This window comes from Equus quagga, chromosome 10 (genome assembly GCF_021613505.1).
Source record: "Equus quagga isolate Etosha38 chromosome 10, UCLA_HA_Equagga_1.0, whole genome shotgun sequence".
Taxonomy (NCBI): Eukaryota; Metazoa; Chordata; class Mammalia; order Perissodactyla; family Equidae; genus Equus; species Equus quagga.
The window spans coordinates 16,424,498-16,447,753 of NC_060276.1; the positions used below are offsets into that span (position 1 = coordinate 16,424,498).

General features: G+C 37.1%; 1 protein-coding gene across 6 annotated transcripts in view; it reads right to left on the reverse strand.

Annotated features, from left to right (window-relative positions):
* Positions 1-1,360: 1,360 nt before the first annotated feature.
* The window catches only part of PHF6 (PHD finger protein 6), a 52,440-nt gene continuing 30,544 nt past the window's right edge, over positions 1,361-23,256 (reverse strand). For 2 of the 6 annotated variants that reach the window (XM_046673544.1, XM_046673543.1), the window contains 3 exons: positions 23,073-23,177; positions 20,379-20,512; positions 9,358-12,941 (listed from right to left, as the gene is read on the reverse strand). In XM_046673544.1, coding sequence (XP_046529500.1) covers positions 12,812-12,941; positions 20,379-20,512; positions 23,073-23,177 — 369 coding nt within the window. In that variant the 3' untranslated portion in view covers positions 9,358-12,811. Of the gene's footprint in view, positions 2,402-6,850; positions 6,871-9,357; positions 12,942-20,378; positions 20,513-23,072; positions 23,178-23,256 lie in introns of those variants that run through there. The other 4 variants (XM_046673541.1, XM_046673542.1, XM_046673540.1 and 1 more) reach the window with 4 other exon arrangements.

Genomic DNA, 23,256 nt, shown 5'->3' on the forward strand with positions numbered 1-23,256 from the left:
GGTGAACCCCGGGCCACTGAGAAGCAGAACGTGTCAACCCAACCACTGCACCACAGGGCCGGCCCATGTGTGTGGACTTGTAAAGGAGTACTGACAAATGTTTATAGTAATTATTTAGCAATTGTATTTTATTTCTATTATTTTGACTGTATCTCCTAATATTCTTAAGTGTCTTTGGAGAGTTTAAACTAGATCAATAAGCATATGATTTTATACAGTCTGCTATACCTGCCTGGAATATATGCCTGTATCACATATAATATAGGCATAGCAATTAGACATAAAGTGAGTTTTGACCTTAAGATGATTTCAAACAAAACCTCAAGAACTTGTGTTTGCTTCTCTCTCCCTCTCCCCAAATCTGTGGAAATTTAGGTAAGAATAGGAAGCACTTACATAGCACCTACCACTGGAGAAATTAAAACATTGGATGTCTAAAGACAATCAGTGATTACCGTTAAAAATTGAGGGGTTCAAAGATAGTATTGTGATTGCATTTTTTAGAAGTCTTTGTGTTTTAGAGATATAGAATTTTATGTAAATATGTAAAATGATATGATGTGTAGGATTTGCTTCCAAATAAACCATGGTGTGTGAGCCAGGAATAAGTAGGGGTATATATGAAACAAAGTTGGAAATTTGTTGGTAATTGTTGACACTGGGCAATGTGTTCCTGGTAAAAACTTTCTGCAGGGTATTTGGCCACGTGAATTAATGGACTTGTTAAAAATGTGCACAAAACTTTGACTTTCGAATTTGTTTAGAAATTTATCTTAAGGTGATAATCAGACAAGGACCGAAAGCTGTATATATAATATTCATCTCATTATTTATTTTAGACATTTGTTACCCATGCATCCTATAAGAAAAAAAGAAATGTTATTTCAACAAATGAAAAAGAAATCTAAGATAGATGAGGACATGAGATACAAACAAAATAGTGACAGCTGAAAGGGTGAAAACAGCTCAAAAGATCAATTTCCTCTATTTTGGCTGTCCTTCAGTGGAAACGGTAGAGAATCACCCTGACTCTCAATTCCCTGATTCCTGAATGGGGAAGGAGAGTTCTGTCAGGGCCGCCTGATGCAGAGTTTACACTCTTTCCTCCAGACGTGGTTCCTTAAGGAAATATCCTGATGACTCCCCAAGGCTTACTCCTGTTCCCCGAGTTTGCACCTTCTTCAGGCTCCCTTAATAAGAGCTGCTGCTTCTGCTGGTGTGATTAACTTTTTAAAAATAATAATAATTTGAAAATTAAAGAAAAATTGCAAGAATAGTAAGAAAATTCCTGTATATCCTTCACAAGGTTCACCAACTTGTGACATTTTGCCCCATTTGCTTTATCTCTTTTTATACACACACACACACACACACACACACACACACACTTTTTCTGAACCAGTTAAAATGCAGACATGACATCCCTTTACTCCTAAACACTTCCGTATGTATTTCCTAAGAACAAGGATATTCTCTTATGTAACAGTTGCATTTATCAATAGCTATAACTGTCAAAATCAGGAAATTAACATTGACACAATAATAACATCTAATATTCAATCCATATTTACAATTAGTTAATAGTCCCCAAAATGTCCTTCATAGCAAGAATTCTTTTTTTCTGAAGCAGGATCCAATTCAGGATCACGCATTACTTTCAGTTGTCATGTCTCTTTAGTCACCTTTCATCTGGAACAGTTCTTCAGCCTTTGTTTTTCAAGACATTGAGTTTTTTGAAGAGTACAGGCCACTTATTCTGTAGAATATTCTTCAGTCTGGGGTCCTCTGCCGTTTCTTCATTAGATTAGCACTGCTTGCAATAGCAGAATAACGGCAACAACAAAACCTGGAAACAACTCTCTGATGATAGGGAAATGGTTAAATAAACTATGGTACATCTACAAGATGGGCTATTATGCAACCAGTAGGAATGGTTAGAGTATATTTACTGACCTGTGAAGATATGTCCAATTTTTAAATGAAAAAAGCAAAATACAACTTAGTAGATATAATATGAATCCATTCTAGATAATTACATATATGCAGAGAAACATTTGAAGATTTTACAAAAGACATAATAGTGACCTATGGTTTGTAGGATTATGGGAGACACTGTTATTTTTACTTGTCTGTATTTTCTAATTTCGGTATAATGAGCAGCAATTTATCTGTGAATAGTGAAAATATGAAGGACTTTTCAAAGTGACAGGGCAGCTTCACTTTTTCTTTTTTTTTAAAGATTGGCACCTGAGCTGACAAACTTCCCAATCTTTTCTTTTTTCTTCTCCCCAAAGCCCCCCAGTACACAGTTGGATATTCTAGTTGTAGGTCCTTCCAGTTGTGCAGAGCTTCACTTTTTGTCTGAAGGATCAGTGTGGAAAAGGGAATAGCTATTACATTTCTGTTAAGAAAAAAAAAAAGCACTAATATCTACCATGAACCAGCTAATTTCACTTAAAAGCACTTTATCGCATTTGCTCTTTAAGACAACCCAGTGATTTAAGGGACATTATCTCCATTTTGACAGATGGGGCGAGGGCTAGGGCTGAGGGACGGGGAGGGTCCGTTGCTTGGAGTTACTGCTTACAAGCGGCAAAACCAGGTCTTTCCAACCATAAAGCCCTTACTTTCTCTGCCTCACATTGCTCCTGTGTGGCCCCTTTTCAGTTGTCTGCAGCCTGACTCCATCTGGATATGGGGCTTGGAATTTTGACTGTAATTCCCCAGCTTTTGGTCTCACCATCGTAAATCTGGTGATTTTCACAGGTTTTTTTTTTTTTTTTTTTCCGGGGATGATTAGCCCTGAGCTAACATCTGCTGCCAATCCTCCTCTTTTTGCTGAGGCAGACTGGCCCTGAGCTAATATCCGTGCCCATCTTCCTCTACTTTATACGTGGGATGCCTCCCACAGCATAGCTTCCCAACCAGTGCCATGTCTGCACCCGGAATCCAAACCTGCGAACCCCAGGCCGCCGAAGCAGAACGTGCGAACTTAACCGCTGTGCCACCGGGCCGGCCCTTTCACAGGTTTTATAAGTAGGCATATGTGTTAACTTTTATTTTTTATACTAAATAAGAACTATTTATGTATATCTATGTACATAAATGGATTTTGCTTTCTGATGGGCTTCAAGCTTTGAGTTGTCTTTACCACGTGGCATTTTTCACAAGCAAGTTGGTTTATCAACTCTGCTACCCCTTGACACCACTGGCCTCAATGTCCTACCTTCTCTCAACTTTCCCTTCCAGCCTTTTACCTCCATGGTACCTAGAGTTCACCCCACCCTTATATCTGAGGGTCTTTCTTTTGCTAAGGAAAGACCAGGTTTTGCAAAGATCCCTATTGAATCTCTGCTAGCAGAGAGGAGGTAGGTAGATAGTCCGTGTAGAGTCCCAGGCCATGGAAGGACTCTTCAAACGTGTCATCTAATTTCCTGTCATCTAATGTGTTACTCTTATTCTTGAGTCATCTGCAAAGGCAGATTAGCAGAGGACCATGTGATGGTTCTTGGAATGTCAGGGACATTGAAGTCAAGAAGTCAAGAAAGAAAAGAACTGAAAAGCACCCGCTGGCTTTAGCAACAGTTACTGGTGAACTTTGCTGGAGCGGTTTTAGTGTCGTTGAGCGAAGTGGACAGGTGAAGACTGAAGTGAGTGCAGTCAGTTGAGGGACGGGTAATAAAAATGCAAAAGTGGAGGGGCCAGCCCCATGGCGTGGCGGTTGGTTTTGGCACACTCTGCTTTGGCAGCCTGGGTCCATGGGTTTGGATCCCAGGTGCAGACCTAAACCAGTCATTAGCCATGCTGTGGCAGCGACCCACACACAAAATAGAAGAAGACTGGCACAGATGTTAGCTCAGAGCTAATCTCTGCTCAGGGTGAATCTTCCTCAGAAAAAAAAAAAGCACAAAAGTGGAGACATCAAGTGGGGACTTGACTTTCAAGAAAATTACATGAGGACAGAAATAGGGTAAAACTAGAAGGGAACACAGGAACAAGGGACAGTGTACTAGGAGATGCGACAGTCTTAAGTCTGTGCTCCCTCCTTTAATACTCATGAGTCTGATGATGGAGTAGTATTTTTACCTGCATTTTAAAGATGAGATAATGGAGGTGGACATTCTGTAACTTAATCAAGGTTACATGGAATCTGAACCAAGGCCACCAAAATCTAGAGTCCATATGCTTATGTCTGTAACAGCTCCTAAGTATAATGGGAAGGACAAATAAGTAAAAAGGACTGAAGACTGATGTGGAGAAGCTGGGACTAAACACCAGTGTTTGCGGTGGCATCAGTCTGCACTGTCACTTCCTCCAGCAGGTCATCTTCCCCAGATGTAAGGGTGGGGTGAACTCTAGGCACAGGGGAGGTAAAAGGATGGAAGAGAATTAAGAGCAAGTGGGAAGTTGAGGCCAGTGGTGTCAAGGGTGATAAAGGTGATTAACTATCTCATCCAAACTGAGTAGTTAGGGAAGCGAGGCCAAGAACTGGCCAATAAAGAAAACGAAGGAACTAAGAGTCAGATGAACATGGGCAGAGTGGAAGGAGTAGTTAGGAATCTGGGCAAAAAGTTGAAAAATAAAAACAAACAAAAGAACAGTAGAATCCAAACTAGTTTATCAGCAGTAAAAATAGAGAGGGTGGATCCAAAAGACAGAATGGCAGATTCTGAGGAATTTAGCAAGCAGATATGGAGATCAAAGCAGACCAACTGTAGCCCTACTGACGATGGTGTCATTAACAAACAGATAACATTCTGGTCAGGACAATTCAGTTTGAGACTCATGCTTCAGTAGCCAGTGGATTGGGTAAAAATGTCCAGGAGAATAGCTGAGAGTCAGCACAGCTTCAGTGAGTGGAGCAGACTGGACAGGGATTAGGACTCATCAGCGGAACACACAGGTGACAGCTGTAGCAGTAAACTGCGGTGACAAGTGAGAACAATACAAGATGGCAGAGACCAAAACACCACGAAACACTTACATGAGGGTAGGGAGACGGTCAGGAAAGGAGTGGTCTTGAAGGGGTGGTACAGATCATGGAAGTTAAGGCAAGAGAGTTTCCAGGAGGGCATCAAAGGAAAAAAAGAATAAAGACGTGAATGTTTCAAGTTCTCTGTCACTCTTTCTAGGAAGTGGCCTACAAACAGTTGGCTGCGTTTCCAAGTTTCATGGAATGGAGTGACCCCAGAAATGAAATGCTGTAAAGGCTGCCTAAATCATCTCTCTCTGACCCTGCCTCTCCCTAAGGGAGAAAGAAAATCTGTCAAGCTTCTCCTAAGCAACATATGTTTTCCTTAACCCCTCTCCCTGTGTCCCGGCCCCCACCCCCGGCATACTGGATAACTGCCCTAAGCCGTTTGGGCATGTGGGAAAGGTTGAAATGCTTAAGAACAACTTTTCTAAGGGAGGTCTGGAAAGATTGCTGTATTTGAGGATAATGCCAAAATTCCAGCTCTCTGATCTGCAAACTTTCAGAAATTGCTTATCTTCTGCGCTCGCTCTCTGAGAACATATGAGACCAGGGTCCAAAGAATGACTGCTTCTTGGTAATACTAAATCAATACTAAATATAGAACATAAGCCTGTTGGGCTTAAGGATCAGAAACGTTTGAAAATAAGCCTTTGTGTTAAATTGTCTGGCTAACCTCTGAAACGAAAATACCAGCAGTCTCCACGACCGCTGCAATTTGAAGTTACAAAAAGAACTCTCTAGTGCAGTCATCCTTTTCTGCCGCCCCTCCTTAAAGGCTTAGTTATTTCATAAACATATGAAAAAAGACTGCAAGGAAACATGATTAAAGGCTGGGTTATTGGTAAAGCATTAAAAAATTATTTTTGTAACGTTATACATCTGACAAATATTTTTAAATAAAATAGTTGTTTGGCTAGTGTTCTAAATACCTAATTAGCACAAAAAGTGATTTTGAGAATTAGGAGAAACTAATTTTCATGTGGAATCAATTTATCCTTGACTACATTCAATTTATTCTTTATTTAGAATTGTTCATGTTGACTGACCAGCATAACTGAACATTCATGTTATTTTTACCACTAATTTATTTTCACACATGCAGGTAATTGTTGCTTGAAATTCTTAAATGAAAGTAATAATTTTCTAGCAGTGAGCTAAAAGCATGATATGTACATCAAGTCAATTTTTCTGGTTAGTCTTAGATTTTATTTATACAAGGACAAAACAACTGTTGAAAAGTGAAAAGTTCAAATGATTTGATCTTGTTTTTACTAACTGACCAGTTGTTCAACACAGTCATGATCTGGGGAGTAGGAACTGTCACATCAGATAAAGGTCATGGGGATTCTCCAACAAATTATCCAACCCCTTCGAGTACACCAGACCGACCTACATATGACCCTGGACACACACAGAAGCAGATCCATCTGGCAACAACGAACAGCTATGAGCAATCTGTTACTTTTCAGAAAGCAGAAGGAAGGGAAATGATTCACCAATTACTACTGTTAATAATACATACGAAGCAAACCTTTTGACTTAACCTTTTCACAAATGAAATAGTGTCCCGTTTCCCAAAGATAATTCATATTCCACTTTGAGATAAAGTCTATATGGTCTTTACCACAAAACTAAAACCCCATAAAATTTTCTATAGAATGTGTATATTATTTCTTTAAAAAAAGTACCATATCTCTTTCCACTAAAAAGCATTCCTTCAGAGGGACCGGCCCAGTGGGGCAGCAGTTAAGTGCGCACGTTCTGCTTCGGCGGCCTAGGGCTCGCCACTTCGGATCCCGGGTGCGGACATGGCATCACTCAGAAGGCCATGCTGCGGCAGGCGTCCCACATAGAAAGTAGACGAAGATGGGCACAGATGTTAGCTCAGGGCTAATCTTCCTCAAAAAAAACCAAATAAATAAGTAAATAAAATAAATAAATTAAAAAAAAACATTCCTTCAGAGTGGAGAGGCAGGAAAGCTTAATCCCTATAAATGGACTTTTAAATTGGTACAAAGTTTTTGGATGGCAATTTTTATCAACAGTTTAAAGGTACAGATCCTTTCCTTAGCAGTTCCACTTTGGGAAATTTAGCCTAAGAAATTACTTGCACAAGAGCCTGAAGATGTATGTGAGACTAGACAGGACAATTCCAGTTCATCCAAACACGGCAACACCATGGAGCTGCTGAACAGAACGGGAGAAATCTAGCGGTACCGACACCTTGTAGGGCTGTCCAAGTGAAAGAGACAAGGGGCAGAACTGTAGGTATAGCATGATCCCATTTATGCTAAAAAAAAAAAGCGTGTAAGTCATACGTGCCCACAGCATTTAGAAGGATACATATCAAATACTGGGGAATAGGCTTGTGGAGAAGGGGGGGATTTTCATTTTGCTTTACGTATCTTTGTATATTTTAATTTTGTATGAGAACATTACTTTTTTTTAACTGAGGTAAAATTCACATTACATAAAATTCACCCTTTTAAAGTGTATAATTTGTGGTTTTTAGTATAGCCACAAAGTTGTATAACCATCACCACTATCTAATTCCAGACATTTTCATCACCCCAAAAAGAGTCCCCATACCTGTTAACAGTCACTTCTCATTCCTCTCTCTCTGCAGCCCCTGGCAGCCACTAATCTGCATTCTGTCTCTATGCATTGGCCTCTTCTGGACATTTCACATAAATGGAGTCATACAATACGCGACCCTTTGTGCCTGACTTCTTAGCATAATGTTTCCAAGGTGCATCCACGTTGTGGCAGATATCAGTACCTCATTTCCTTTTATGGCTATATATGACTTATATAAATAAAAATCTGGAAATAGCTGATTTTAAAAATACTCAGAAACAGAAAAACCTTACCCTTTTGTAGAAATCACTTTATAGAAACTCAACAACTCTAAATCCAATATCTATATTAAAGCACAGTTTATTTTCTATCTCCCTGCTCCTAACACTCTCTTGAATACCTACTCTCTCAGGTCCCATTTGAAAAGCTTCCCCTTCAAACAGTGTTTTTGTTCTCACATGAGTTTGTTTCTTAGACTATTATCATTCACATGGCAGACCCAGTCAGCACTTTGCCCAGCCGCGTCTTCCCTATCTCCCTGCCACTGCCCCCACTCCCAACATAAAAACATTTTTATACGCACAGCGGTATGGACAAAGGCATAATCTGGATGTTTATGGATATCCCATCTTTTGACAAGGACCCAGGTCTGACCGTCTGACTTCAGTACAGTGACCATATGCAGAACATGTCTGCTACAGTGTAATACTTCAAAATGCTATCGTGACTTGCATAGTGACTGCTATTTTATAGTTTTCATCTTCTGAATAAAACTCGAGAGTAAATTTTTGCCCTACGCCCTTAATGTCTAGCTACTTCATTATCTGAACAAAGTAAAACTATGTAACAATGGCTGATACAAAAGCAGCACTCTGTTCCCACAACTGAGCACTCTAATATATAAGAGGGACTGGGTTTTTCCCTTCAAAAGATGGCCTGGCCATTTGTTGGCCAAAACATTTTCCTAGGAAATTCTGCCAGGTTCATGCTCTGGAATGACCTCGGCCATTACAGATGAATGCAGCTGAAAAAAGAAAACACAAACAAAACAAAACACCCCAGCTGTCAATAGTTGCAATTAGCTGAAGAAAACCACACTAACTCCCTTCTCCACATTTTTATGGTGGTAATTAAAATGAAACTAAATAATAGATTTCAACCCCCCCCCAGCACTATTAGATAACGTTTACAGTAAAGCACACCAACCTATAGTTCCAGCGTCAATCAGAACCTGTTACTTGATTCTTTTTTCCTCTTGAGTAGGAACGCATGTTAGGAATTGTGTGTATGGAATGAGCATGTTCCAATAATTAAAACTCTGCTTTCTGCCCTGGATATGAGCACCTCAATGTATGAGCACTGTACTAGAAGTAAGCTGCCCACGGTAAAGGGAGTAAATTTAAATCTCTAAGGCGGAATCCCTTTATGATGAGGGTATTAATCTTGCACGCTTATTACCAATCAGATAAACTGTACTAGGAGTTTTGATTTATTTTCGAAATCACCTTCCTACTAGGTTCCAGAGGACGTGATTTAAGCCATATGTATCAAAAGAACTAAGATGCAATGCAGTTCCACTGTACTTGAAAGATTGCTGTTTCTCTCCAGATAAAACCTTTTATGTTGTGAAACTCTGAACTCAAATTCACATCTCTCTCTCATACTTGTTTAACAATAAGTTACTAAACAAACTAGGCATTTAACCTTGAAATAAAGCAAGACTAAAAGGAACACAATACTATTGCTGTTACAAATAAGCTTTGTTATACTTTTCACAAAAAAGACATACATACAAACATGAAAGTCATAACTCATTTATTGAATGAATAGTATATGCAAGAATACCAATAAAAGGAAACTAATACTACAAACTACAATTTTGAAAATAAAGCCAATATAACAGGAACAAAATATACATAACATGAGAGGAATGTTTGATTTTGACCCATAATGCATTCCTTATCTTTACAATTAACCTAAATATCTGTTAGAACAAAACCGTATACCTTGGTCTAACTTTAGCGCTTTTTAAAAAAAGCAACATTCTAGAACACTTTTCTTTTTCTTTGAGATATGTAAGATTCACACATTTTTTCAAGTACATAGATTCTGATTCAACAGTAGATCTACATATCTTGTTATTCTCTTAATATCTTGAGTAGCATGTACTCCTGAGCAAGAACTATCTGAAATTCTAAAATTGCCGATCTTGAAATAAAATGTATTTCAGTTGTGGGTTTTTAATAAATTGAGATGAAAGCAAAATTCACCCCCCACCCTCCCTCCCCCCAGGAACAAAGAGCTCTTATTAAAGTATAGAAACTCAAGTCTATCTTTCTACTCTAAAGAACATTTCATACTAACATTTCTGGTAAGGCAATAAATGCTCCAGAATAATCTTCAATATACGCTTGCAAAGATTACACTGTTTAATATCAATAACAAAAACAAAACAAAAAAAGGAAAAAAAGAATAAAGGAAAGAAAGAAAAGACGCTTCAAAATTTCAAGCTAAAATATGCATAAAAGACAGTCATGGCAGTATTTTTTTGAAATGATGTAAATGTTATATACTTATCAAATAATGTCATGCTTATTAAAACTACAGTTAAGGACTTAAGAGATGAACAGTAAATACACTGCTGAGGTCCATGTTTCTAAATATTCATACCACAATGTAATTACTACCCAGAAGATGATGATGCTACTTGGGAACATAAGTACTGTACACTTTTTACATTGTAAGGCACTTTTACTCAGCATGTGACGAAAACATGGATAGAGAATCAAAATATTGGAGGTTTACAACCAAATGTGATTTTTCATGTGACTTCAATTTACATTTCAATTTTTAATGACTGTTTAGCCAATCACACCACAGTGAGAAGAATAGGTAGCCAGCCACTTATCTAGCCAACCAAAAGGTAAAGTGCTATTCTGGTTGCTAGTGGCAGAGAAAGGGTTGAAGAAACCCATAAAAAGTCATACATTTTATTACATAACAAATCCATCAACTGACAGCTATAGTATTTGAAGTCCATTACATGATTATTGACTGGCCATTATTACCCCGGCACCTTCCATTTTTCCGAAAAACATCATTACAGTAGTTGTCCAAAAATGAAGGCGCTCTCTTGTTCCATGGGTAAGTCTATGGCACACAATGTAAAAATGATCTAGACACAGTGATTCAAAGAGTTAAAATAACGGGTTTCAAGCTGTTGTAAGGAAATAAAATACAGATCCTTTGGGAAAAGTCACATAGCTTGGTAAACAAACATCTAGATCTGTCGTTGCACTTCAAGTCATGGTGAATTTTGAAAATTCATCACATACACACAAAAAACCCAATGGCATATTTTGAGCAAAAAGAGAAAAACATACAGGGCAACCCGCTACTAAAGCTAATTTCCTTCTAAAAATAATAAAAGATGGTTAAAATAAAGCAATCGTCAAGTCCCTTGATTTAAGTAAATGTGTGAATACACACTTGACAAACGTGACTTTAAGGGACTAGCAGTTAAAAAAAAATCAGTCATTAAGCACAGTGTAATTTTCCACCTCTTACATTTTTAAAATGCTTTTCCATAAGCTGCAGAATATCTCAATGTACAGTCAAGTTAACATGTTATTTCTTGCTTCTTAATTTGCTTCAATGTGGTAGGTTAACTAGTAATTCAGAAATCAGAATCCCCACCCTTGATATTGAGGTGCTATGGTAATATTAGGCAGACCGCAACTAAAGTTTTTTGGTTTTGCCATAAAGAAATATATAAATGTGCTTCAGCAGACAAGTGGAAGAAAACATCACTAGGCTAGAAATGCCAGTATGAAAATCCTTTCTAAAAAGCTGGGTTCTTAGGCTTTGAGAAACAATTCTGATAATCGATAAAACACCATCGAGCCCCACCCGAAGAAAAGTGGGGCACCAAAGGCTATGTAATAGATGAGCAAAGCAATGAATGAAAACATGAAAAATATTAAATAAAGTTTCTAAAATAGTGGTCACAAAATTAAAAATAAATACTGTTTTATGCAAAGACTGGTTTTTAGTCCTGTAGCACATGAGACCTCCTTACATGCTTTGAGCCAATAGATGAAGTGTTCCACACCACACGGCACTTGAGAGGAACGGGCTTCAGACCTGGTGGCTAAAGTCCTTAGTGAGTGCTAACCCTTTAAATCTTAAAGAGGTTTAATTTGCTGTTGCCAAATGTTAGTTTAAACTTGAAAGGATCCAATCACTTTGCGAGCAGCTCTTTGTATGACATGAAAAGAGAAGAGGTTTACTGTCAATTTTGGCATATGCACTGCAGCTCATAGCTTATAATCACCAGTTGCCCGAGTCCATGCTGGTCAGTGAGAACAACTTTAACAGGAACCAAACGAAAAGCTTTAGCACACTTCTTGGAAGAGATTTTTAGCATGTGCTGTCAAAGCCAAGAGAAAAAGAAGGTTCTCTTCATTTCTAGCCTCCATTACTTGAGTGTGGAAAAAAAAGACTTCACAAATTCCCAAGTGATGCCACCAGAGGCATGTTTGCACTGTAAAGTGAAATTTGCTTATGCTTTCCCTTGAGTATGAAGCCACTAAACAAACTGAGACACTCTAAACAGCAGAACTTTGTTCAGTCCAGAAATATAGCTTACTTCATTTCAATGTCTGCTTTAACTGTTGACACTATACACAGGGTTAATAGTGTTTCAATTGCTTCCCAGAAACTGCAAACTACGGCTACGTAATATCAACATGTCAAACTCTGCCATCTAGTGAAGGCTCATAAAACAAACGAGACGTTTTTAGGCAGTTCAATGAAGGATCTAAGAGTTGGGCAGTAAAAAGTTACAAACCCTTTTTGATTTTAGAAAACAGTGAAAAAAGAATAGTAGTTATGGATGTCTTATTCATTCCCAGTTTTCTAACTCTGTCCCATGAACCTGTTTAAAAGATGATAAAAAAATGTAAAATATGATGCTTGAGGGGAACACAATAAAAATAATGTTATTGAGGAGCGAGAATATCTTACTGGTTTGACATTACAACTACATTTATTGATAAAGTGGATAGCTTGTTTTTACTGTTAGAAAATCAGCTAGTTAAAAAAAACTATGCAAGCCTACACAATCCTCAGCATTCTAGTAACATGCTTAACTAAACATAAGAGCATTAAAAAAATCATACTGCACACCATTACTTTAACACGTATTTATCAGTGTGTATTGTATCCTGACAACAGATCCGATATAATTAACTTTCATACCTAATTTCCATTAAGTTGCTGCTGAGTTAGTTGTTGCTGATCAATTTCTACTTTTCCCCGGCTTTTACTCTCTCGTTCCTCATCTTCTTCATCTCTCTCATCATTTCCACTATGATTTTTACAATATAGTCTACAATGATGAAAGATAAAAATCTCAAAACGTTTTGTCACTGTTGATGAGAATATATTTTATGTTATTAGTGGATGAGGTTGGTGCCCATTTAAAAAATGGGTTTCCTCATCCAAACTTTTAAAAACACTCCACAATTAGTTACAGGTCCATTTCTATCTAAAAGATAGGAAAGCACTCTATTAATGAGATGATAAAAGTTCCTCTGAAATAAAACCTCTTGTTTAGGATGAAAGCTAAGTTATCACATATGCACAAATATAAGGCAATTGCTCCTTTTGGCCAATGAGATTAAAAACAAAGTTTTTGGCCAACTTGAAAATATCAACTTTCAGGTATACAGAGGAAATAATCAAATTCTGTAACATTTCATATACATAATTTAAAAGCACAGTTTAGGAAATAATATAAATTCTATCTGTACTGCTTTCTGCTCCCATTTCATGAAACAATTTTACTCAAACTCTTCAAATGCCTTGTCATCATTAGTGTCCTGGCCATCAGTAGAACACCTTTATGAGTCACCTGACAGTTTTCAAGGCATGGCACTTGGCTACGTCTCTCTTGATCTAGACCGAGTCCCCCACCTTCTTTTTCTCCCATGACACTGACTTTTTGGGAGGAGTTAGACCAGATACCTTGTCAAGTATACTACATTTTAGATTTGTCTAACTGGTACAGTTTTATTTGTTTTTCTCTCACCCCTATTTTTTGTAAACTAGAAATAAGGTCTAAGGGCTTGGTTTGCTTTAGGTTCAACATTTCTTCGTTAGTTCAGGATAGTTTGCAGGTGATGCTGCATACCTCAGGAGGCATGTAATTTCAGAATGCCCCACTATTAGCGATGCTGTTTGATCATTTGGTTATGGTGGTGATGATGGCCAGATTTTTCTCCAGTGTAAAGGTACGTTTTTCTCTTTAAAATTAGCAAATCTCTGGAGTGATACTTTGACATCATGCTGTTCTGACATGTGGGTTCTTTTATGCTGATCTTTTATTTGGACATATACACTGTATACTTGAAATTCATTTATTTTAATGAAACCAGCAATGCAGGAGGTTTTGGACAAGGCTTTAGGCCACTTTAACGTATACGCACCAATATACTTTTTATAGCTAACCACCCCCACCGCAATCAAAGGGTGGGCTGATCTGAACTCACTTTTAGGTCAATTATACACAAGATGGTAAGATGGAACAATGCTTAAAAATCTTCAGTGGATACCCTATTATGATGAGCAATAGATAACAGATGATCATATAGGAATTCATCCACCACAAATGATCTAGAACTAGGTTTAACATTAGAAGTTTCTAACACGTGAGTAGCATAAAAGGTGGGGGAGGGGCAACAATAGCAACTGACTTCTGACCTAGTTTTGCTTATCAATTTTTTATTCTTAAAACATTCTCAAAGAACTATGGACAATTGGTACTCTTCAAATGCTGCACAGTGGAATCATCATCTTTTTTAAATCACGAGTTCAAACACCAAGAGTAAGACTCCCACATAGTGCACTATGAAGTATCATCCCCCAAAATATAACCTGCACCCAATTAGGCCTTTGAACCAACTTACAAACTACAAGAAATATGGAGGGGTAGAGAAACAAGGTATGTGGTATCATGAAAAAGCAAACCGAGGAACCTAGAATGTGGGACTCTTAAAGGACAACTTAATGGAGTTCTTCAACAAGCAGAGAGAAAAGGTGGGGCTGGAGTGTGGATTGCTCTATATTAAGAGAGACTTAAGGAACATATCTATTAAATGCTATGTAGGGACCTTCTATGTATTGAGATTTGAACAAATCAAGACATTTTCAAGACAATGAAGGAAATGTGAAAGTGGACTGGGTATGAGATGATACTAAGAACTTACTATTGATTTTACAAAGTGTGGTAATGGCATAGTGATATTGGAGTCTGTAGGGATAAAATGACACGCGATCAATGATTCTGCTTTAAAATACCTCAGAAAGAAAAAAAAATAGATGAAACAACTGTGGCAATTACTTGGTACCTTCTGAGATGGGGAGTTGTTACTCTATTCTATTTTTGAAAATTTGTATAACAGAGTTTTATTTAAAAGGATGAATCCTTTGTTGTTAGAACAAATTTTAATCTTTTTATGGGGTTCTTTTTCACTCAAGGACCATTTCCCATAGGCCCATTATGTATCCGTCACCAGTCTAGGCACTAAGGCCACAGGTGTCAACTGGTCAAACAAGATTCTTGCTGTCACAGAATTTACTTTGTTATGTTGGGAGAATGACATTTTAGAAAAATCCATATTTAAATAGTTTAGAAATACAATATAACAGGATAAACAGAATCACTATATAATCTTCCCTAGCCTTTTTAATATAAATATATTCAGGATCCAAAAAGCCACATGTAGGAGAGAGGGAAGCCAATTCATTCAGAAATATTCCTCCTTGCATTTCCTCCTATTTGTTCATTCTTCTCTCCCCAAACTACCTGCATATGGACTCTCACTTGAACTCAATGGTCTCTACGAAAAGATCTGGACTCCACATTATGAGCAGATTTTAGAAACAAATTTCAATGTGAAAAAAACAAAAAGAGCAATTCATCATGGATCCCAGTGCAAATATTTTTGTTTAGAGATGGTCACCGTAACATGATTTTCTAAGGGGTAAAACCCACCTAAATGTATAAAAAAGGAACCAATTAAACAAACTGATATACCCATGCAATGGAATACTATGCAACCATTAAAGTAGTGATATCAAACAGATTAATGTCACAGAAAAACACACCTTAGATACAGTAAGTGAAAAACAGATTATAAAACAGTGTATGTAAGAAAATCTTGTTTTTATAAATATACACATGTACATAATCACACAAATGTCCAGAAGAAAATATTCCAAAAGACTTAAAATTATGTCTGGAGGTAGAATTAAAGTTGACAATAAGTTCTTTTTCCTTATCTAGATTTTCCTGTTTTTCCCCAAAATGAAAATGAGTAATTAAGGTAATACGTAAAGTTAAAGTTTAAATTTTAGTTGTTTACATGGATCTATTTCATCCTTTAATTGCTGCACAGTATTCCACTAAATGTATACACTAAAATTTATTTATTAAGTCTCCTAATGGACATTCTGATTCTTTTCTTTTTTTTTTTGCTATCGTGGGTGAAAGGTTAACAAAAATCTTTTCCCATTCTTCATGAGAATTTTATCTTTGATTAACTCTCTAGCTGTGTTCCCTTGGCAACTTAACAAACATTGGTATGTTAACTATTTTACTAAGCTCTATTACCCCCTAATTGGTAGATTGCATCTGGACTGGAAGAATTATAAATATTCTGTTAAGAAGCCGGATCTTTGGTCCTCTCTCCCTGTGGTGTAACCTAAAAATTATCTATGCCACTATAACTAGAGTCCTGCTTTGCTTGACAATGAGGATCGGTTCTGAGAAATGTGTTATTAGGCAGTTTCACTGTTGTGGAAACCTCAGCGTGAACTTACGCAAACTCACATGGTATAGTCTACTACACACCTAGGTCATACGGTACTAATCTTATGGGACCACCATCATCTATGTGGTTCGTCGTTGACCAAAACGTCGTTATGCAGCACATGACTATATATCGTAAGACGTATGAGGCTTTTAAGCCAGGGTGGATCCCATGCCCACCCAATGTGGATCATCTTATTGGACTTGAGCTGTACTACTATACTGACTGCTGTAAGGAAAGAACAGCTGATGCTGCCCTGCTGGCAAGCTGCAGTTCCTGTCTATACCCTTCTTGAGTAGACTGATGCCATCTGTGGTAATCTCAGTCTGAAGTACAGTTGAGTCTAAAAAGGTGCCCTGGTGAGCACTGCAGCATCATTAACAATAATGCAATGAATCTTCTTTGTATTGTTGTCTGCTCACTTCCCTGAGATAAATCCCTACAAGCAGATTCGTAGCAAAAGCTACACGTTATTTTGTTTAAGGTTTTCGTCTCCAATGATAAACTGCTCTCCTAAAAAGTTGCACCTATTTATATTCTACCTTAACATCAAATGAGAATGCCTGTCTCTCCAGAACCCAGCTAACATCAGATACTATGAATCCTACTAATCTTTGCCCATCTGATAGGCAAAAACTGTTAAGATCTTGTTTTCATTTGCATTTCCTTCATTACTAATAAGGTTGAAGAGTTTTTCACATGCTTGTAACCCACAGCTATTTCTTCTATAAATTGCCTATTCACGTCCTTTGCCCATTTTTTAACTGGGTTGTGCTTTTCTTAATGATTTGGAGTTCTCTTTATACAGTCTAATTTTAATGTAATCAAAAATTCTGAGTTTCCTATCATGCTTGAAAAGGCTTCTATACTCAACATTATAGAAAAACTCTGTATTTCCTCCTCACACTTATAGTGTTATATTTTATGATTAGATTTTTAATCCATCAAGAATCTATTTTGGGGTACAGTCTGAGTAAGGATCCAAATTATGTTTTCTACCTGGAAAGCCAACTGTATAGATATCATGGACTGAATAATCTATCTTATCTCCACAGCTATAAAATGCTACTGTAATTATTTTAAGATTGCAACAAAGACACGGATCTATTTCCTGCGATCTTTGTCACTGTCCCCAGTACCATACGATTGGCTTTGATATCTAATAGGGGATTTCTCTTCTCAATAGCATTAAAAATCTTCTTGGCTGTATGTGATAAAGACTAGGTGACTACCCCAATATCTAGTTTCTCCCCGTCCCTCTGCAGTACTAAACCAGATTTTATTTGGGTAGCAACGTACCCACTAAGAGTATATTTCCCAGTCTCCCTTGGACATGTGACCAAATTCTGGCAAATGAGGCTGTGTGGAACTTCCTGGAAGGCTGAGTAAAGACCATCTCAATTGGAGGAATACCCACTTTGTCCTTCCATTTTTCTTGACTCCTGCTTCGTCCTACTAGCTATAGATGGATGCTCCGAGGATGAGAGAGCAGAAAGATGGTAATCTAGGACCTCAATGATACTGAAAAGCTGCCTACCACATCTGGACTGCTTTCCTCTGGACATCTTTTAGAGGAGAAACAACCTTCTATCTTATTTAAGCTTCTATTTTCTTTCCTGTTATACAAAGGTAACTTAATCATTACAAATAGAAAATAATACATTTACTCTTCTAGAGAAAACTGTCGAAAATTTGGATTTCATTAAAATTGTATTAAATATATAAACTAATTTGGGGGAGAACAGGTATCTTTCAACATTGAGTGTCTCTATCAAGGAACACAATATGCTTTGCCATTCGTTTGGGTCCTGTGTAAAATTCTTTTTTCTTTTAAAGAAAAGTTCTCCTTTAGAATGAGTGAGTGAATGACTGTGTGTGAGAGTGTGTGTTTGTGTGTGTGTGTGTGTGTGTGTGTGTTGTGTGTGTGTGTGTGTGTGTAGGGGGTAGATATTCTTCTTTTACATTTTCTAACTAGTTATTACTGGAATTGGTTTTGAAAATTCATCTCATATTCAACAACCTTACTGAACTCTTACTAATTTTAATAAATTCAGAGTTGATTCCTTTGGATTTTCTTGATAACAATGATATCAATGACAAATATTATTGACAATTTTATTTTTCTCCTTCAAGTTTATTATACATTTTTCCTCCTTTTTTTGTTGCACTGGCTTAATCCTTCAGAAGAACACTGAAAATATTGGTAGTTGGCACCCCTGTCTTGTTCCTGATCTGAATCAAAGTGTATTACTGTAGTGGTTCTCAATTAGAAAGGAACATGAGAACCATCTGGGGAATCATCGAAATACATCGTTGGGGCCTGACCTACTGAATTTAAATCTCTGAGGGTGGGGCCCAAGCATGCACATTTCTAGAGGGCCCTATCCACCCCCAGATGATCCTGAGGTTCGGCCCATGGTTAAGAACCATCGTCCCTTTACTTTAATACTAAATAAGCTACTGGCTGTTGTTTTCTCATAAACACTTTATGAAGACTCCTAGATTACCAAAGCACTCATTACCTTACTTTACAATTCAGAAATGGATGATGAATGGTATCAAATGTCTTTTTACCACCCACCAGGAAGGTAATAAGATTCTTATTAATTATAATGGATCATATTAATATATTTCCTAATTTTGAACACTCTTTAATGATAGACTACAGTACTGGATTTGACTTTCTAATATTTTATTTAGGATTTTGGTATATATATTTATAAAAGTAAGATTGGTCTATAGTTTTTTTGTTTGCTTTTATTTTAAATGCTATCTTCGTCAGGTTTGGTGTCACAGCTATGCGAGTTTTACAGAATGAACCAAGAAGTTTTCCATCTTTCACTATGTGCTGGACCTCTTTAAATAACATTGGAATTATCTGATCCTTAAAAGCTTGATAGAATTCACTTGAAAAACATGTATGCCTTTATTATTAAACAAAGTTTGGCAAATTTTTTAATACAGCATCAGCACCTCATGCAGTAACCCAAATGACGTGGTCACTGCTTATGTAAACTGCTCCGTACACAGAGCAGTGGACCTTGAGTTACTGGTTTATTGCATACTGGAAGTGTGAGAATAAGGAAGTGCTTTACAACTCACAAAGGCAAATCAAAATTTCAGGGACCCCTACGAACCTATTTTCCATTTGATTAAACAAATGGAACCATTATAGATGCACATTGGTACCAGTAGCCCAAGGCAGCACAGGTAAGTCGAAGACCCATAAAAAAGAAGCTAACATGTAATCCAAAAGCTCCACGTCTTACTCTTTCATCATTCTTCCAAGAGTATCTTTTGGCCTATTTTACAACTACATCCTATTCTAAGCCACCAACAATTCTCACCTGGACCCTTAGCAGGGGCCTCCAAACTCACCTCCCCATTTGCACCTTTGCACTTTGGGGTCCTGCGCACGTCCTCTCTGCCTAGAACACTTTCCCAGTGTCCACATTTATCTTTGCCCTTCAAATCTCAGCTCAAGCACTATTTCTTTAAGGACATTCCTAAATACTCCCCCACTACAAACTAGGTTAGCTCCTCCTTGCTATCCGTTCTCACAGAGCTTTGTAACACATCTTTTAGAGCACTTAATGTAGTTTGTAATTGCGTACTTATTTATGTGGCCATTTAATGAACATGTCTCTCCCACTAGACTGTAAGCTTCCTGAAGACACAGTCTGCGTCTGTTTTGTTCACTACTGTATACCCACCTCCTAGCACAATTCCTGGTACATAGTAAGCATAATAAATACTGGTTGAATGAATGCCAACCCAGGGATGTGTAGTCAGAGGAAAATGCCAATTGCAGTAGTCATTTCTTTTAAAGAGTCCCCAGTATTCTATACTTGGCTTAAAACTACCTAAGAATAGTGATCAAGTAAACTAACATCATCTATTCAAGGGCAGTTACTTACTGACAAGTTTAGGAAAAGGGACAATTGTTCTCTTACTTGTAAATTCCTCGTGACATATTTTCAATGTATTTAGCTTTGTCTTGTACTCCACAGTGGTAATGGTAAGTCTTAACACAGGCTTTTATTTCACATCCAATAGTAGCACCGGGCTGACTGCAAAGTGTACATTTCTGTTTAAGGGAAGAGAAAGAATAATCATAAGCACTATTTCAAAGTTTACGCAATCTGATTTATTCCATTTTAGCCAGAGTTCAGCCAAACATTCCAGTTTACAAAGAAAACAGCCAGTTTTCTACTGAAAAAGAGTGCACTGAACTTATCATATAGCATATGTATTAAATAATGCTGCAACTTAAACCAGACTTTGATAGACTTTCTAACATTGTCATCCCCTGATGTTTCCATTATTTAATTGTACTAACCATCGGAGATCTGACATTTAAACATAAATAAGACACTCCTTAATACTGCCAAACACACAGAAAAGAAGGATATTCTATATTTTAGTAGTTGGCGTCTTTTCCTCCCTGGGGTCAGTTCCTTTCCCATTATGACTTGGGGAAAGAATGAGAAGACAGGAAAGCAATTCCCCCCGGAGAGGGAATGCTACCAAGTAGGCAAAATGGCAGAGGGACACTAAAGGGGCTGAAATCTTTTCAAGACTTCTAATTTCGGTCTAGATCAACCTTGCCTCAAGAATGTTCTGAAATTAAAAGGTGATTGTTGACCACAGGGTTTCAGAGTCAAATAAGTTTGAAAAATGCTAGTTTTAAACAGATTGCTTGATTGCAGAACTTCTCACAGACTTTTCTCCAGGAAGGAGGGCCTAGTAAACGGTTCCCAAGTTTATCGAACTCCAGATGCTCTTTTATACTTTTGGAAGGGTGGAGGAGCATTCTGATGGACTAATTTCCTTTGGAGCATACTTGGGAAAATGCTAGGTTGAGTGTTTCCACTAACATTCAACAGTGCAGAGGTAAATAAGTTGATCAAGAGAACTGAATTATTATCCTAGTCACCTATTTGGACTTTAGCTGTAAGACACAACACTGCCCTGTAAGATATGATGAAGTCATTTCTCTCTTTTTTTTCAGTACTATACGGTTCTGTTTCAAAGCAGTTTCATTTTTTAAAAAGTAACCAAATATCGATAACCTCAACTGGATTTAAACGGAACAGATAACATCAACAATCTTCACACCTTCAAAAATGCAGTTCCACAAAGAAAGGGTCATTTCTAAGGGTTTCAGACAAAGATCATCAATGTTTGAAACCACTAGATCAAACACTGAAGGGGAACTTCACAACGGAGGGATCAGACTCACCACCTGAATCCAGGGATCAGACATTATGACTTCTCTGATATGATAAAATATGGATGTTACAGACCCTCCTGTGAAGTATCCTTACCCCCTAAAATGATGAAACTGAATCTAATCAAGCCTTTACATCTAACTTCCACTTCAAAAGAAAATCTGGCAGATAGAGGGACAAGTTAGATGGCACCACGAAAAAGCAAACAGACAAATAAAACATGTGGGATATTCCACAGGACAATTAATTCATTTTCTTCAACAAGCCAATGGCATACAACAAAACAAAAACAGAAACAACACGGACAGGGAGGAGGGAGTGCCCTAGATTACTTAAGGGACATACAACAACCAAATGTAATGTGTGATCCTCCTTTGGATTCCGATTCACACAAATCCACTTTAAAAATATAGTTTTGAGACAATTGGGCAAATACAAATACAAACTGGGTATTAAATGACACTGAGGACTCGTTAATTTATAAGGTGTAATGACATTGTGGTTAGGTAAGAAAATGTCCAACTTTTAAGAGATACATACTGAAATATGTAGAGGTGAAATGATATGAAGTCTCAGCTCTGCTTTAAAATACTTCAAGCAACAAGAATAAAAGGCATAGATGAAACGAGTGCCGCAAATTCTTGATAACTGATGAGTCAAGGTGATGGACAGACGTGTGTTACTAGTCTTTCTAATTTGGATATGTTTGAAAATTTTCACAATAAAAAAATTTAAAAATTAAAGTCATTTCTAGAGACAATTGCTGTCTTAAAGAAAAGATTTTGCATTCCATTGACATTTTATAATACTCATAAACTGTAAAGGAGTAAGTGATCAATAAAGATGCCAATATTTCTTAAAGCTATTTATTAGTAATTCAGTATGTTTAAAAACATGAGACTTAGGCACATTTTATAAAGGAAACTTTAAAGCTATGATAAACATTTTAAGAGACATAATTATATACGTGTACTTTAACTAAACAGAAAATTTAAAAAAATTTTTTTTCCTCTTATTAAAAAAATGAATGAATAACAACAGGGGAGGTTCTCATTGCTATATTCACGCTATGGAATTTTTCTTTAAGCAAGCTGAAACAATGTAACATTTTTAACTTAATAGGTGTGTCACATTCATATGTTCATTTATTTGATTAATGAGACTCTCAAATACCCTGAAATATAAATCTCAGTCTAATTCTCTCAAGTAATGAAGTTACATAGAAAGAGGAATAAGTTTCAGTAACATCAGCATCTTTTATTTTATTACAGATAAGTCAAATATGTACTTTGCATTAACATATGAACTACTTTGTATTAAACTTTTTGATGACTGGATAAATTTGAGATGTGTTCTAAATTTAAAGCAGAAAGTCAGAAGAGTAACGATGCATAACATAAATATAAAACCACAGACCATTCTTTTTCCTCGCTTAATCTCCTGAAGTACAGTTTTAATATCAAAATCTCCAAATTCTGCTCTTGATGTTGTTGTGAGCTGGACTGTGCCAGAAGAAAATAACTAGAAAAGAAAAATGCAAGAACATTTAATATTCAGAATCTTTGTGAGAAAAAGATAAAACAATATAATAACAAAAGTG